Source organism: Agelaius phoeniceus, chromosome 8, assembly GCF_051311805.1.
Source record: "Agelaius phoeniceus isolate bAgePho1 chromosome 8, bAgePho1.hap1, whole genome shotgun sequence".
Taxonomy (NCBI): Eukaryota; Metazoa; Chordata; class Aves; order Passeriformes; family Icteridae; genus Agelaius; species Agelaius phoeniceus.
The window spans coordinates 30,543,533-30,558,958 of NC_135272.1; the positions used below are offsets into that span (position 1 = coordinate 30,543,533).

Genomic DNA, 15,426 nt, shown 5'->3' on the forward strand with positions numbered 1-15,426 from the left:
TTTCTTTTCCTTCCAAAGGCATTTCAATGTCTCACACTCATTGATTGAGTTAGGTATCTAAATCATCCAGAGCAATCTGGCCCCCATTCCAAATTAGGTGATGTAAAAGGCCAATTTGCCTTTTAAAAGCTCTCCAGTTTAATCTCCTGCTGTGCGATTAGTGCCACGCGTAATAAACACATTGTGAGCGCCGCGCCGAGGGCAGGTGTGGCTGAGGTAATGGATCCCACCGACTGCCTGCACTACAAATGCCAGGAATATCAAACACTGCCTGCACCAGTCTGCGTCCCAGTCAATTCTAATTACTTGAGTGGACTGACTCCAAATTCAGGTGTGCTGTGGTGTGACTGAGGTCAGGGTCCAGTACATGATTCTTATCTTAATAGCACTGTAGTGCTGGAAAGGTCAAACTGAGCATCGTGCAAGGAGAAGAGGTTCTGGCTCTGTTAAAATTATTCTTCTCTCCACTCTTGAACTAAGGGGTGAAGATCGTGTCTCTGCTGAAGAGTGTTCTGACATACTGCATATTTAAAATAAAAAACAAGGAGGAATGGAGGAATCATTTGTGCAACAATTCCTAACTAAGCCTTCCTGAGCTTTGCCTGAAACCTTGGAGCACTTGGTCTGCCAATCCTTTGAACTACAACTACACCAGAGTCAGAGGCCAGGGAGGGCAGCATTGCCCCTCCAGGCAGGGGTAGTTTCCAGTCCTGACCATTAAGAAAATCCAGCTTTACCTACCAAATAACCTTTTCAGAAAACATTAAAACCCTGTGTTCATTTGTAGGCAATCCTGCTGTTGGAGGAATTGCTGATGAGTGGGGCACAAGGCTGAACTTTCCTTTTCCACTTGCTTACCACTATCCCTGTATACAGTGTATATCAGCTGTAAAGCACCTCCAAGTAGGAATGTTCCCCGTGTGCCAGTTGAAGCATTTTGTTCTGTTTTGCATTGGTTTTCATAACTTTATTAGGTAGTGAGTGCATATCTGGGATCAGAAGCGGTTTTAGTTGGGCTCAGCTCACTGTTAGGAGGTTTTATTATCTGTACCCATTTCTAGTGTAACTTCCCAGGAGCCCACACACTGGATCCCAATCCACAGCCATTCTGCTCATTTAACTTCAGCTATCTCTAAAGTGTTAACTGCTGAAAGCAGAAACACGAAAGCCTGCAACAGAGAGAGCTGATTAGAATTCAGCCCACTGTATCACCCCTAAATAGGAAATAAAGAATACATGGCTGTGATTAATCATCCATAAATGGCCACTGCCTGCTTCCTCTGCTCCATACAAACACAGTCCACGTATTTATTCAGCTCACCAAAGGAGTAACAAGATCATTCCTATTTGTTAGGACCTGGGATTTAAGCAAGTACTTAAAGGGGAGCTCAGTTCTTGTGTGTCTGTAGACATGCACACACATCTGCTCTTCTGTCTGGTTTTCACTATCCATGAGATAAATCAGATTTTTTTTTTTTTAAGGTGTACTTGCCTATAGATCAAAATACATTGAGATGTAAAATCACAGCAATGTCAGTTTTAGTAAAATGATTTTTATGCTATTACAAACATCAGTCTCTAAGGATTGGCAATAATTGTACTATTAAGAAAAAATGTTTTGGTTTTTATGCGTTGCAGCTTGGCCAAATCTGACACCAGGACACTGGGAAAAAAATAATAATAAAAAATCATGTGATGCACAGAAACCTGACCTGTAGCTTGAAGCACTGGTGGGTAAAGCCTGTTTTTACCAGTTGTGGATACATTTCCATTGGAGCACCAGCTTGCCTGCTTGTGGTTCAGCTGAGCTCAGCGGAGCAGGGCTGCCTGCACCAACCACTGCTCCCTGGCAAAACACAGAAACATCTTTCCTTTGCTGGGATTTGCAGTCCAAGGGCTGCATCTGTGAACAGAGTGCTGCCTCCTGAACCTTCATCCTCTGCTGTCACTGGGTGCTTAGAAATTTCCCTGGAAATACCACTTGCACAGGCCTTGCAGTGGCAGCACTGGTCTGGGAAGGGGAGGTGACACTTTGGAGATTGGTCCCTTTGCCCTCAATTTTCCTGAATATCTTTAAGCAAATCCCTTGGTTTGTGGGTGCCTCAGCTGATCAATGGGGATTGTGAGCTACAACCCTCATTAAAAGCACTGGAGATCAAGGAGGGAAAAATGGTGCACGAGAGCCAAATATTTATATTATTACCCTGCAAAATGGTGTAATTGCTGAGAAATGGCCAGAAAAATTGTCAAAATCATGTATAAGAAACAGGAAACAGAATCACAGAATGGATGATGTTGGAAAGGGTCTTGAGATCACTGTGTCCATCTCCTCTGCCCAGGCTGAGTTACCTACATGGAGTTGTCCAGGGCTGTATCTGTCTGGGTTTTGAATATCTGCAAGGGTAGAGACTCCATAGCCTGCTCCAGCATTTGACCACCCTCACAGTTAAAAAGAACTTTCTTGCATTGAGATGGAATTTTATATATTTGTTTTAATTTGTGCCCTTTGCCTCTTGTGCAGCACGTGGTCCCCACTGCCCCCCTGGGGAACCAGTGAGGCCCAGACAGGGGCTGCATGTGACCAGATGTGATCTGATTTTGCCTAGTCACCTTTGAGATCCCAGTGTTCATTCTTTTTTCCCCTCTTGATTTTCCTCAACAGGCTACTTTTGCTTGGAGGCCAGTACCAGCTTGTTGAACCAGTGGGTTTAACAGCCTCCCATCACCTGGAGATGCTCTAGCACCATCCAGGGGCTCCACACCCCCAGGAAGCCAGCAGAGATTGCCCAGCAATGGGGAGCCTTTCCCAGGTGAGACTGTTGTAAAATAGTGATTACCACCACCACAAGATTTCTCTTCTAGGAGAGGAAAAAACCTCTCTTGCCTAAAGATGTTATCATGCATAATTCAGGGAAGAAATCCATACTGCATTTAAAAGATTACATCTTATCATCCAGGGTACTTATTAGCTTGATGATTTAAAAGTAGATGGGGATAGAGCCTTTCCTGCTATTCTGCAGTAGCATCAGTGCTGTGTGCTGATGAGTGATGGCCTCGTGGCTTGGTTTGTGGCTGAACTGCTTTTCTGATGCCACAAGTGGTCCAGATGGGATGGAGAAATTCCCAGTTCATAGCAAGCAGCCCTGGCTCTGTCTGTGTGGGGGTTTCACTAGACTACCACCCCTCTTCTTCCTGCTGGGTTTGGTTAAGTTTGTGGCAGGCAGTCACAAGGGGTTCGTGGTGTTTAGCTCCTCTGGTTAATGCCCTGTCCAGGAGCACACAGCACTCCCATCTCCCCAGGGGCAGGGGAAGATGCTTTGGGACAGCCAAGGGCAGGCGTCTGGACACTGAAATGGTGAGGAGGTTGGAACAAAATTCAGGCAGTTTTACCCTAGACAGCACTAATTGTTCTGATGGCCCTTGGTGATTTCCAAATACATGTTCCCCTTCCCAGAACATGCCCTCCTTTTGACCTGGCATGTCCCATGCTGCATGGAACCTTGCTCAGAACAGGGCTGGGTTTCCACCTCTGCCCTCAGACTGTGCAGATTGTCACTATTTTTCTAAATCAAGAAAAATCTCTCTTTTTTTTTTTTTTTTTTTTTTTCCTAAAACCAACCCACATATGGGCTGGTTTAAATCAAATACGCATTTAAAAAGTATAGTGTAAGTTGTTTAAAAAAGGCATTGCACCAGCAAATAATTTCTTTCAAATACCAGTTGCACCAGATTGAACTTGGAAAGGGAGAACTTGGTTATGACCATGATTTTTACACCATCATTCTGTCCCTCTTATGCCTTGTGCCTCCCCTGCATCACGAGGCAGGACATAGCAAAACTGGCCATTCATGGCAAAACTACTCCAGGTCATCATCTCAGGACCAATCTGCAATACCTAAATAAAGATTTTTTGTTTTTTTAGATTTTGGGCCTTATTCTGCGCTACATACATGTATTAAGAGTGAAAATATGTTCAAGTTGTGTGAGGATGCTTAGGAAATCATACTTTTTTTTTAATCAAATATATCCTGGGCAAGAAAAATTAACCCCAAAAGGTGGCAACTTGCACTGATTGAAGGAAGTGGTGTGGGGGTTTCTAGGGTATTTCTCTATGTGGCTTTCCACACAAGCTCTCATCTCAGAGATTTCCTGATTATATCAGGGACTTAGAACTAAATGATAACCTGGGGACTCTGATTATTACAGCCATTTCAGGCAGAAATCCTCAGATGAATGGCTTGGGAAGTCTCAGTATGGCTGAATGACAGCTTGGTTCAGGAACAGGGTGTACTGAACATGAAGCGGGAGAGTGAGTAAAAAGGAAGTATTCTGCAAAAACCCTTCTCCTGTTTCAAGGTTGAGAGGTATGAAATGTCTGCATTTAACAGTTATTATTAATTACTGCTTACTCTCTGCCAACACTGCCTTGGGAGCATCTGTGATGATTTAGCCAAGCATCCATGGCCATCACTCAACAGGCTGCTGTGACTCACCCATGGAGCCTCGTTCACTTCCCTCCCTGGCTCTGTGACCCACTTCTGCCCTGCTTCAGCTCACTTCATCTGCCTGAGTCTTGGGCCACCATGTGAGAAATGGGTGTTTCCTCACATGGAAAAAATGATATATAAGGCAACATTAGTATGAGGTAAAAAATCATGGGGGTTCGGATGGCAGACATGAATCACAGAGATAAATATTCCTCACCTTATCCTAAATCTTGCAATATCTGATCCATAGAAGAGCTAAAAGTTGCAGTCAAGATTTCCAAGTTAAAATCCTGGCTTTATTAAAAATAGCAAAATGCTTCTTCACCTAAAAAGACCAAAGGTTCATCCTCTGGAGGCTGAATCACAATCTCTGTGAGACCCATGTTCCCATGCCAAAAAAGGGAGAAGAGGGGAGGACTCAAGACTCCCATGCTCAAGAGCAACTTTATGCTCTAACCAGTTTCCTCAGCTAAAGTTAAACTGTGCTTCTCCCCCTTTTTTCTACCCTCTTCTTCCTACTTCTTAGTCAAGCCTCCTCAGACATACTTTGTGTTTTCCACTTGGTGACTCAGCATCAGCTGCTCAAACTCTTTGGGAGCGTGACAGGGCTGTGACCGACTGAGAGGGAAAAGAAATCTGCCTTAGGGGACACAGAAATGATTAAGTGCTAAGTACAACATGAATTTGCCAGAAAACAACATCCCCACCAAGAGCCTGCTGTCTCCCTGCAGGGCTGTGCTCAGCCTTCAGACTTGTGAACACCAGCCAGCAGATTTAGTGCTCATGGCAGCTCTGGAAGGGGCATCACACAACAAGGATAATGCTCAGGGCCTAAAATAATCACACCTCTAGAGATTTATTAACCCAGCCTTAAAATGGGCCCTAAATGCTGTAGAACAAGCTTCATCAATCTTAGCAATACATGCATGGGGCAACCCCCAAAAACTCCCTGCCTTCACCTGGCACCAAAGGGAAAAAAGTACAAATCCTCAGCATTTGTTCAGGCTGCTTTGGTTGAAAGTATCAGGGGTAACAAGCCTAAAAGTGCAAAATGAACAGGGGGCTCTTTATACCCAGGGTAATTTTGTGTACATAACAGAGAATCACAGTAGGATATTGACTCCCTTATGGCTGTGAGAAAGACTTCATCCCCAATGGCATAACTTGCTCTAGTACTCTTTTCTTCCAAACCAAATAAAACCTTCCTTCAGATACACAGGCTATTGGTAGGTGCAGTTTGAATTGTCTGGTTTCTGTTCCCATTGCTTCCAGACAGTAAATTTCACGCTTTACTGAAAAAGCAGCATTTTTATACTTCACAAATTTGGATTCTTTAAAACATTTTTGAAAATAAACAACTTTTTTGATGAAAGACTTAATGAAAAAGAAAAATATCTGTTACATCCATGCCCATCAGTCCTGATGCTCCCAGTCTCCCCTGTGTTCCTTCCACAGGAGGATTCAGAGCCCTCCAGATGCACTCCAAAGCATTTCATCCTTCCACGTGTGCTGCTCTGCCATGGAGGGGTGCATGGGATGTGAGATAAATCACACCTCCCCATACTGAGCAGCACTCCAAAGCATTTCATCCTTCCACGTGTGCTGCTCTGCCATGGAGGGGTGCATGAGATGTGAAATAAATCACACCTCCCCATACTGGGCAGCTGTGACAGCCCCTGACAGCCATGTCAGCTGCCCTTGGATCTCTGCTCAGAGCCACCAGATGGGGAGGAAGATGAGTCATGAGAGGAGCTCCTCCATGCCAGGCAGAGGCACAGGAGGGGTCTTGGCCTGTCCTGAAATCCCCTCTCACGCCACGAACGCCCAGTGCCCAGAGCACTCACCTGCAGAGAAGGGACGAGGCCATGGTGGTCACTCTGCTGCTGAGAGTCACTCTGCTGCTCTGGCTGTGCTGTCCATGCCTGGAGGTGATGTGGCTGCACTCACAGGGTGATGTGGAGGCAGTGGCCAGGCTGTGCCCATCCTCCCCCTGCGGGGCTGTGTGCTGCCCCAGCCACAGCAGTCCATCCTTGGAGCCCTGGGTTTGCAGGGAGCCAGGGAACTTGCTCTTTGCTGTTAAAATGTGGTTATAGATCACTGAATACTGATACTAAAGCACAGGGAAGACCTCCATCAACTCTGGCAAAGTGCTTTGAAATCTTTTTTCTGCACAAGGACAGAGAGATTTTAGGAGATGGAAACCAGCTCCTTTGCCAGCCATGCCAATTGTTTTCTGCAACCTCCAGTGGGAAAAGAAACATGGTGAGCTCTGCTTATGTATCATTCCCATCCAGCACCATTCCCCTGGCTGCTGAGGAACCTGGTTTAACTCATTTTTATGTGCAAAGAAAGAGGTAGGTAGACACGAACACACACATACAAATATATAGAGCACACACACATAGACACACGCAATCTAGGAGGCAAAGAGAGAATCTGTACCTGCATTTGCGATATCTTCCTGCACCAGGTAAGGAAAGCATCTTTTTCCTTTTAACTGGGTGCTGTACCTACATTGTTTCCTTGCAGTCTATCTTTAGGTTATAGCAGTTCACAGGTTTTTTCAGCAGATGTGTTATTCAATTACTTCAGGGCTTTTCCATTTGTAATATTGCGAAGCAATGATAGCCAGCGGACTTCACCTGTCTTTTAGAGATAGCCAGCCTGGTAATTTTAACTCTGCCCATTTTATCCACACCAGTAAATTTCATAACATGGTTATAGAGAGATTCCAATTTTTGTAGAACCTTCTCCTGGGAATTCCTGTATACAGTATTGCCATAGTCTGTAATGGACATAACCTGTGATTGGATTAATGTTTCCCTAGTGAAGAAGTCAAAGCATTTCATGTTCCTATAACTGGTTTGCAGCTCTGCAGTAAAGGTCTTTGGTGTGGCAGAGAGACTAATTGCAAACTCAGCCCCAATTATAATCCCCTCACAGTGAGGGTCTACCTCAGTGCAGTTAGACTGCCCATGCAGGGGTTTGTAGTGGGATTTTCTTGTCAGGAGAGCAGAATGCATGGAAAACAAGTTAATTTCAGCACTTTAATATTCATCATCCAGTCCTGTACGAAGGGAGGCAAATACATTGCTACTGCTCCAAGGGAGAGCCCTGCAGCTCCCCAGAGCAGGGAATGTGAAGAGGCAGGCAGGGCTTTGCAATGGGCCACTGGTCCCCTCACAAGAAAAGCCCTCCACTTGTGTTCAGATAAACATGTGCCCTTGTTCTTAAGAGTAAATACCATTCTGTCCAAATAAAAGCCTAGCTTTGGACCCATATTGGCTTCTGAACCTGTCAGCATCCCTGGTGTCACCTTACCTTGGTCCTGACACAAGTGACTAATAAGGAATTACTGTTGGGAGTTCAGCATGCATTACTTACATCTGAGACACGGATCATCTCCAGGAAGAAGAGGCTAATGGCAAGCCAGAAGTAGGCTCTGAAGCAGGATCTGCCTGCTCAGGTGGAGGAAGAGACCTTCAGCACTCACATGGGAGGAAAAGGGACCTAGAGGCTGGGAACAAAAGGTCTCCTATTTTAACCTCCCATGCTAGTCTCCCCAAAAAATGGGATATGTAAACCCTCAGGCAAACTAGCAGAGACCCCTCAGTGAAAGAAAGGCTCAGGCTCCCATCCCCAGATGGTCAGGGAGAGCTTTCAAGAAGCACAGTTTATTGGAGATCCCTGAAAGCAGCCATGGGTCTCTGAGGAAAGCTGACCATAAAGTCAGCTCTGCCTATGGGGTTCAGGGGAGATGTGACTGGGATCTCAGCATGGAAAAATTGGGTACTGGCAACTGTGGCTCGGCCAGAAAGTGCCAGAGACAAACTGAAAGAGGAATGAAAAGGGAGGCAAGAGCAAAGAGCTTGAACAAGACATTCTGGAACGAGGATGGGTTCCAGGACGGGCGTGCTGCCTGGCTGAAGAGCAAGGCAGATGCTCTTGGCAGATAACCTTCTGTTTGGATGTTACAGCATTGCTGGGCAGGTGGAGAGGATGGGAAGGTTAGCACCATGGGACTTGACAAATGGGATGTCATCATTCCCCATATGGGTAGCTGTCTCCAATCTGTGCTTCCTGTGCCACTGGAAGGTTGGAATATCTCAGCAGAAAGGCAGCATCTCTGGCAGAGATGAGCAAACTACTTTAGGTCTGTCCTAAGACCTACAGATTTCAGGCTGTGGGGCAGATACCTGTGCACAAGACAAGGAAGAAGTGGAAACAGTGATTTTCAGGAAAATCCAGTTATTAAACTTAAAATATTGACTTTTGCAAGTCTGACAGAAGGAGCCTTTGACAGCTGATAGCAGGGCAGCACAAGGGCTTCCCAGAATCCAGCTGTCTTGGTTTTGGAGTGATCTGGGAGCCTGTGAGGAAGAAGAAATGGAAATGAAACAACACGCTCATTCCACAGCTGCTTTTATCACTTTATTCATATTTCTAGAGTAGTCTTTTTAGCAGCTAAGCAAATATTGAAACTCTCTCATTATATATATATATATATGTATGTATGTATGTATATATAGTAACATCCAAAAATAAATAGTGAGGAATTCTCCAAGTGTTTTTGCAATGAACATGCAAAAGAACATTTTAACTCCAGTAAACCAACTTAGAAAGTCTTCCACTAAAACCCTATAAAACCCAATGATAGTCATAAATTAGCACTAGATTAATTCAAAGGAGAACTTATTGCCCCCCTGCGTACCTTCTAATCCATATCTCCAAGAGGTCATTTTAATTATCACACTGTCACTGCTATTCATTATTCTGCTTTTGGAGCCAGAGAGCCAGCACTGTGCCTTTTGGATGCCTTGGAATTCATCATATGAAGGCATTTTATTCTCCCCAAAAATGTACACAGTTTAACCCCCTCACCTTGAAATACTGACGGTAGCAGGTTTGCTTGGTGTTTTAAATCATTTTCCTTACAGTGGGATACCTCCTTCTTGCTTTCAAGTGAGTTCCTCTTGTCAGACAGCAGCTAAGGAAAGTCCAGCTAATGGATGGCTTATACACAGGTGCATTCAGCTCAAGTTTTGGCAGATCCTGAGTAGCTTGTCCTTCTTCAGAGGCATGCAGAACCAAGCTTTTGTCACTGCTCACTCGTTCTGGCTGCAGTAATGCAAACTGGATGGAAACCATTCGCCAGTGGCTCCCAGGAGGTCCACTGGGATGTGGGAGCCAGCTCAGCCTGACTCTGTTCCTGGATCATGGCACTCCTGTCCTGGGAAAGAGGAGAGGGACAACCTACACATTTCTTTTACTAGAGAACACTGTCTGGGGTTAGTACTTCTTCAGGGCCACCCCACACTAAGAGGAGCTCATTCAGTCATGTTTCACTCATCTTTTTTCACCCTCAGTCTCATTCATCCTTTCCCTCTCTTTCCTGCTGGGTCTTGGCACCTTCTCTGCCTCCAGCCACCATTCCAGCCCAGCTCCTGGCAGAAGGCTGTAGAGAAGCTTCTTCCCAAGGCTCCTGATGGGTTGAGAAGAAGCACTTCTAAGTGCATTCTCCCCTTCTATCCCCTGGGAGACATTCACACTCCACTCTGGGTCATCCTCTTTTTGTCTCCAGTCTGAGAATCAAGGCCAGATATTTCAGAGGGTCACACATTGCAGGAGACAAGACTTGGTGACAGTGGCTTTTGAGCAGACATTTTACATGCTGTCCATCCAATGGAGAGGTGCTGAGGTTTTGCTTGGGGTTTCTTACACAACACTGTTTGTTCACCCCTTTCAGCACTACTCCTGACTCACTCTGGCTCAGTCATACATCTGTTGGCAAGTCTGGTCTTTCTAGACCCCAAACAGTTTTTGATGGAGGACCACTGTCTGTGCCTGTTGGACAGGTCTCACAGCAAGTTTCATACCTGCAGCCTGACAGTCCCATTTCTCACATGACCCCTCTCCTCAAATGATCTGATAGAAGAGAAAAAAACCCAGCCATGCAGCGAATGATAAACTGCACACTGAGGAGCACCTGCCTGGCTCCCAGAAGCTATTTATCAGGCTCTCTTAATGCAAGCTAACAGGACTAGCACATGCAGTAGGCATAAGGGCTTCTGAGCCCAACACTAAAAGGGGAGACATCAGATGGTACAGTAGAGAAGCCAGGACTCCCTCATTAGCTCATCATATGGATTACCCCTTTAAAGAGAGAGAAGGGGACTGATGGAGGAAGGAGAGGCTTTTTCATTTTAATAAATAGCTTTTCAGACACCACAAATGATTTCTGCAAATCTATCAGTTCACTCTTTTTTTTTTCCCCTCACAGATAGGAAAAAAAAAAAAAAAAGCCCTGAAATTGATTCACCATCTATAAATAAAAAAGAATCAATAGTAAAATTTCTAGCTAATTTCCCTCTCCCTCTTTGCTCCTTGGACTATTTGTTATCTTAGAAATATTTGTCTGAGGGAAAAAAAAAGAGAAACATCATCGATTCCTGACTGCGACGTGTTCCTCCACCTTGCCCTACAGCTCTCTCCTCTCCTCTCCTCTCCTCTCCTCTCCTCTCCTCTCCTCTCCTCTCCTCTCCTCTCCTCTCCTCTCCTCTCCTCTCCTCTCCTCTCCTCTCCTCTCCTCTCCTCTCCTCTCCTCTCCTCTCCTCTCCTCTCCTCTCCTCTCCTCTCCTCTCCTCTCCTCTCCTCTCCTCTCCTCTCCTCTCCTCTCCTCTCCTCTCTCAGCGTGTGGACACAGACGAATCCTTCAGATGTGCCTGGCTCCTCCTGTCAGGTTTTCCTCCAGCGTGGCTGTTCCCTGGGCCCCGCTGGGCAGTGCATTTATAGGGTGGCACGTTGTCCTTCCTGCCAAAGGAAGAGAGAGAGGACAGGGGCTGTCAGCCACTGCAGTGCTCCATCAGCAGGTCAGCGTGAGTGGGGTGAGCTCTGAGGAGAAGCTGTGTGTGAAGTCTCACAGTGAAATGCATCTGTGAGGAAGGCTTTGGCAGCTCGAGACAAATTAAAGGTGTTAAAGACCAGCTGGTGCCATCCCTCTCTGGCCAGAGCAGGGTTAGTCCTTCCAGGAGGTTTCAAGGGCTTTGTGCTAGCTCTGAGCTCTCCAAGAGAAGGATCCCATCACTTCTCTTTGGGTGAAGCCCTTCCCACTGTTTTCTCCTTCATTTCTGCTCATGAACAGCCCTCCTCTCACTGTGAATATTTCCTTCTGGGGCATGTACCATTCCCAGGATGGCTGGGTTCACACATCTGCTCACAGCTGGATTGCCCCCACTGCCAGGGGTGTTCACAGCTGGGTCAGAGTCTTTGGGGACAGACTGATTGTGTGGCCAGGGAACACCCAGCTCATGATGCCAGCTCTTCCAGCATCCAGACCAGTGCCTTCAAAGGGCCCACAAGGATGTGATACTGCTACTGTGCCCATAACTCCAATTGTCTAACTCCAATTATCTAAGCAAATTTCATGCCAAATTTCAGTTGTCAGTATAGTTTGGAGTTTCCAGTGCCCCTTTCAGGCTGCAGCCCCAGCAGAGCTGTGGGAGTTCTATAACTGGCCTCCAAAGGAGCAGGGTTGTGATAAATACAAAGTGCTTTTTGCAGTGATGCCCCAGGAGTTCACAGGGTAAGAACTGAGCTTTTCACAGCCCAGCACCACAGAACCAGCTCCCCAGCTTCCCACAGCTTATCTGGTGGAAAGACTTGCTTTGTAACACTTCAGTTCCTGATAAGGAACTAAGTCTCATTACTCCTTTCCCAGGCAAACACTCCTCTGTGTATGTGTTTACAGTGTGCATGATGAATTTTTGCTACTTTAAGGAAAAATAAATCTCTGTTAACAGTTAATTCTGCAACATTTCTGTTCTGCTTACTTATAGAGCCATTTTGCTTGGAGGTTGTAATTAAAATCCTCCATCTTACAGCCTGCCACTCTCACTGCCCCTCTTCCCTCTGGGTCCTGGCACACTGCTCACAGCAAGATGGGCACAAGTGACCAGACAGCCTCAGCCCTGGTCTGTCTGTCTGTCTGTCTGGGCAGAGCCAGGCCTGGGGAAAAGGGGTCATAACTCACACCGTTGTGTCCAGAGGCCTTGCTTGATGAGAGGCTGAATTGCAGAGGGTGTGGGTCCTGCAGCACCATCCTCATTCAGGGAGGCTCAGCCAGCACTGGGGTGTCCCAGAGCAGGGGCCTTCCCTTCACAGCCCCTGCCAGCACTGGTGGCTCTCAGTGGGACTGAAAAGCTGTCTCTGAGTCAAACACTGCCACCAGGAGCCAGAGGAACCATCTTTGGCAGGCCCTATAAGCCTGCCTGTGGGATTCCATTGGAGAGTGGGGTCCCTCCACACCCACCCTAGAGCAACACCACCTCTGAGCAGCCATCACCAGCCCCTGCAGACAGACCTTCAGACAGCTTGTCCTTTGTACAAGCAGCAAACCCAACTATCCATTCCCATCCCAAGGAAGATAATCATGCTGTGCTGTCAGTGTTGCTCACACCAGCCAGGGGGCTCCAGTCACCCTTCATGCAGCTCTTGGGCCCCTCAGCCATGCTTTGCCAGCTTTGCTTATTTTCCCCCACTGTTGTGGCAAGACACAGACGAGAAGATTCTCTCCTTGTGCCTGGTATGCTCTTTGAGCTCTCAGTCTGCTCCCTCTGAGGTCAGTGTTTGTATTCCCCAGGGCAGCTGCTGAGCCTGGCCAGGCTGGTGCTGGTGCTGTACCAAACCCTGCTGAGCCTCAGACACCAGGAGGGAGAGGAGCTGTGTCACACATCCGTGTCACACATCCATGTCACAAGTGAAGTGACCTGCCAAAGGCCACGCTGCAGACCTGGGAAGAGCTAAAAAGAGCTAATGGAACCCCACTTTTCTTGATCCCTGCACCCTGACTCACCCCAAGGAATTGGGCTCCTCTGTAGTGACACAGAGAAACCTGCCTTCCTTGCCACACAAGTGTGTGGTTTTCAATACTTCTGCTTTTATTTGCACAAGGATGTTTTAATATACATTTTAAAAAATTGTAATAATGAAGTTGCTGATGGGGCCCAGGGCTTAGAGGGCTTTACCTCCACCAGCCCTTCCCTCCCCACTCTCACAGCTGCCACCAGTTCAGCATTTACTGCATCTCTACAGTTCAATCACCAACCTAAGGCATAGTGGTATTTTGAAGAGATAAACATTGAGACAAAAATAAATAAATTAGGACCCTGGGAGGGAGACCTGAAAGGCACAGTGAAGTGAGAACAAGCATTTTCTCTGGTTCTGTGTCTAATTACATTGACATGTTCCTAGACAACACTGGAGACCCAAACACAGCAGCAGCTGTGATCTAAATGGAGACTCATGAAAAACATCAGAAAGCCAGCCTGGCAGCCCATCCCTTGCCCTGGGGCTGCATCAGCACTGCCCATGTCACTGCTGACAGCCTTCCTGCCCTCTCCCAGGGCACAGCCAGCACTGGGTGGGCAGGCAGGGCTCAGCTCCTGGTCCCCTTTTCTCTGCACCCACTCCAGTCACCCAGCAGCACTGCTGAGTGTCATTCCCACACTGCTCTATGCAAGTGAAGGAAAAACTATAATGCAAAATATGAAAAGAGGACAAAAATGGGTCCTAAACTTCCTTTTTCCTGATTTGGTTAACATAGGAAAAGGAAATCCTGTCATGCCACCAGCACTTAGAGGTGAGATTTTTAGACACTGGCCTTTTTCAGCTGTCCACTGAACTGAAGCATCATGAGAATCAACCACTCGGTTCACATCAGGGACTTGTGGCAAAGTGGTTTTTTTTGGACATACAGCCAATTGACAGTCACAATCAAAGCACAGCTCTGCTGCATGTTCATTGCACTGACAACAGTTAATCGTGCAGCCGTGCAAACTGGTTTGCAAATTGAAATCTCAGAGGCATAGCAATTACAATACCAAATTTATACCACATCTCTCACTCAACTAATTGTACATCCAAAAAATCACCACTTGAATAATCTGAATACATTCACCTTTACAGCTAAAAAAGCCTTTGCTACATGCTTGATCTCAACACAATTTTGAGTTACAGAACCCCATGGGAAAAAAAATGCCAACCTCTGATTTCAACAGGAAAATTGCTTCTATCTAAATACAGCAGATGCATAATTCACACTGAGGTCTAACAGCCTGGTGTTCCCAGCAAAGCTTGTTTTTACTCTGCAAAACTGGGGACGTTGCTGTTGCTGCCTGCAGCTCTCCCAGCCCATCAACAGGACAACCCCTGCTCTGAATGTAGTGTTCACATCCAAAATAACAGCACCTGGATTTCTAATTGTTTGCAAATCTTAAAGGCCTTGAAATGAATTGGCAGACCTACAAATTGGGCTGATGTTTTGGATGAGTTGAGGTTTGCAGAGCCACCAGTGGGGGCACATTTGTGCTGCTGTGGCATTTTGAGCTCTTTCACACACACATTTCTTGACTTTTGTTTCCATCTCGTGAAGCAAGGCAAGGTGGGGAGATTTGAACTAGTGACTTTGCAGCTGGTGTATTAAAGAAAGTCAAAATAGAAGAGAATTGGTGTTTAAATTGCAAACAGAGGTAAAAATAAAGTTATCTAAGCCATGTGAGTGGGATCAAAAATGAGTCATCAAGGCTGGAAAATGGGTAACCTCTGATCCCTGAGACTAAGAAATCTGGCTGCTGTTGTGTTGCTGCTGATCTAATTTTTGCACTTTCCCCTCCAAACAGAGGAGACACGTTTCCATTGTGTCCATCTCAGCTAAACAATCAATGCCTGATCAGTCCCAATGCTTCACTCTCAGGGATGCACAATTAACCAGCTCCATGTTTGACACTGCAAGGGGAGCACAGTATTTTCTGGGAATGCCTGACAAGTTTCAATCATAAAGAACACAAACCAAATGACCCAGCAGATAATGACAGCCTGTGCCCTGACAGTTAGATAATGTGCATGCTCCAAAGCAAGGCCAATTAGAAGCAATAAAAACAAA

At 46.2% G+C, this 15,426-nt stretch overlaps 1 protein-coding gene across 3 annotated transcripts in view; it reads right to left on the minus strand.

Moving 5' to 3' along the window:
* Positions 1-11,134: 11,134 nt before the first annotated feature.
* The window catches only part of LOC129124075 (BEN domain-containing protein 5), an 883,204-nt gene continuing 878,912 nt past the window's right edge, over positions 11,135-15,426 (minus strand). For all 3 annotated transcript variants that reach the window (XM_054638799.2, XM_077182498.1, XM_077182497.1), the window contains one exon: positions 11,135-11,297. In XM_054638799.2, the coding sequence (XP_054494774.2) occupies positions 11,174-11,297 (124 nt within the window). In that variant the 3' untranslated portion in view covers positions 11,135-11,173. The remainder of the gene's footprint in view (positions 11,298-15,426) is intronic.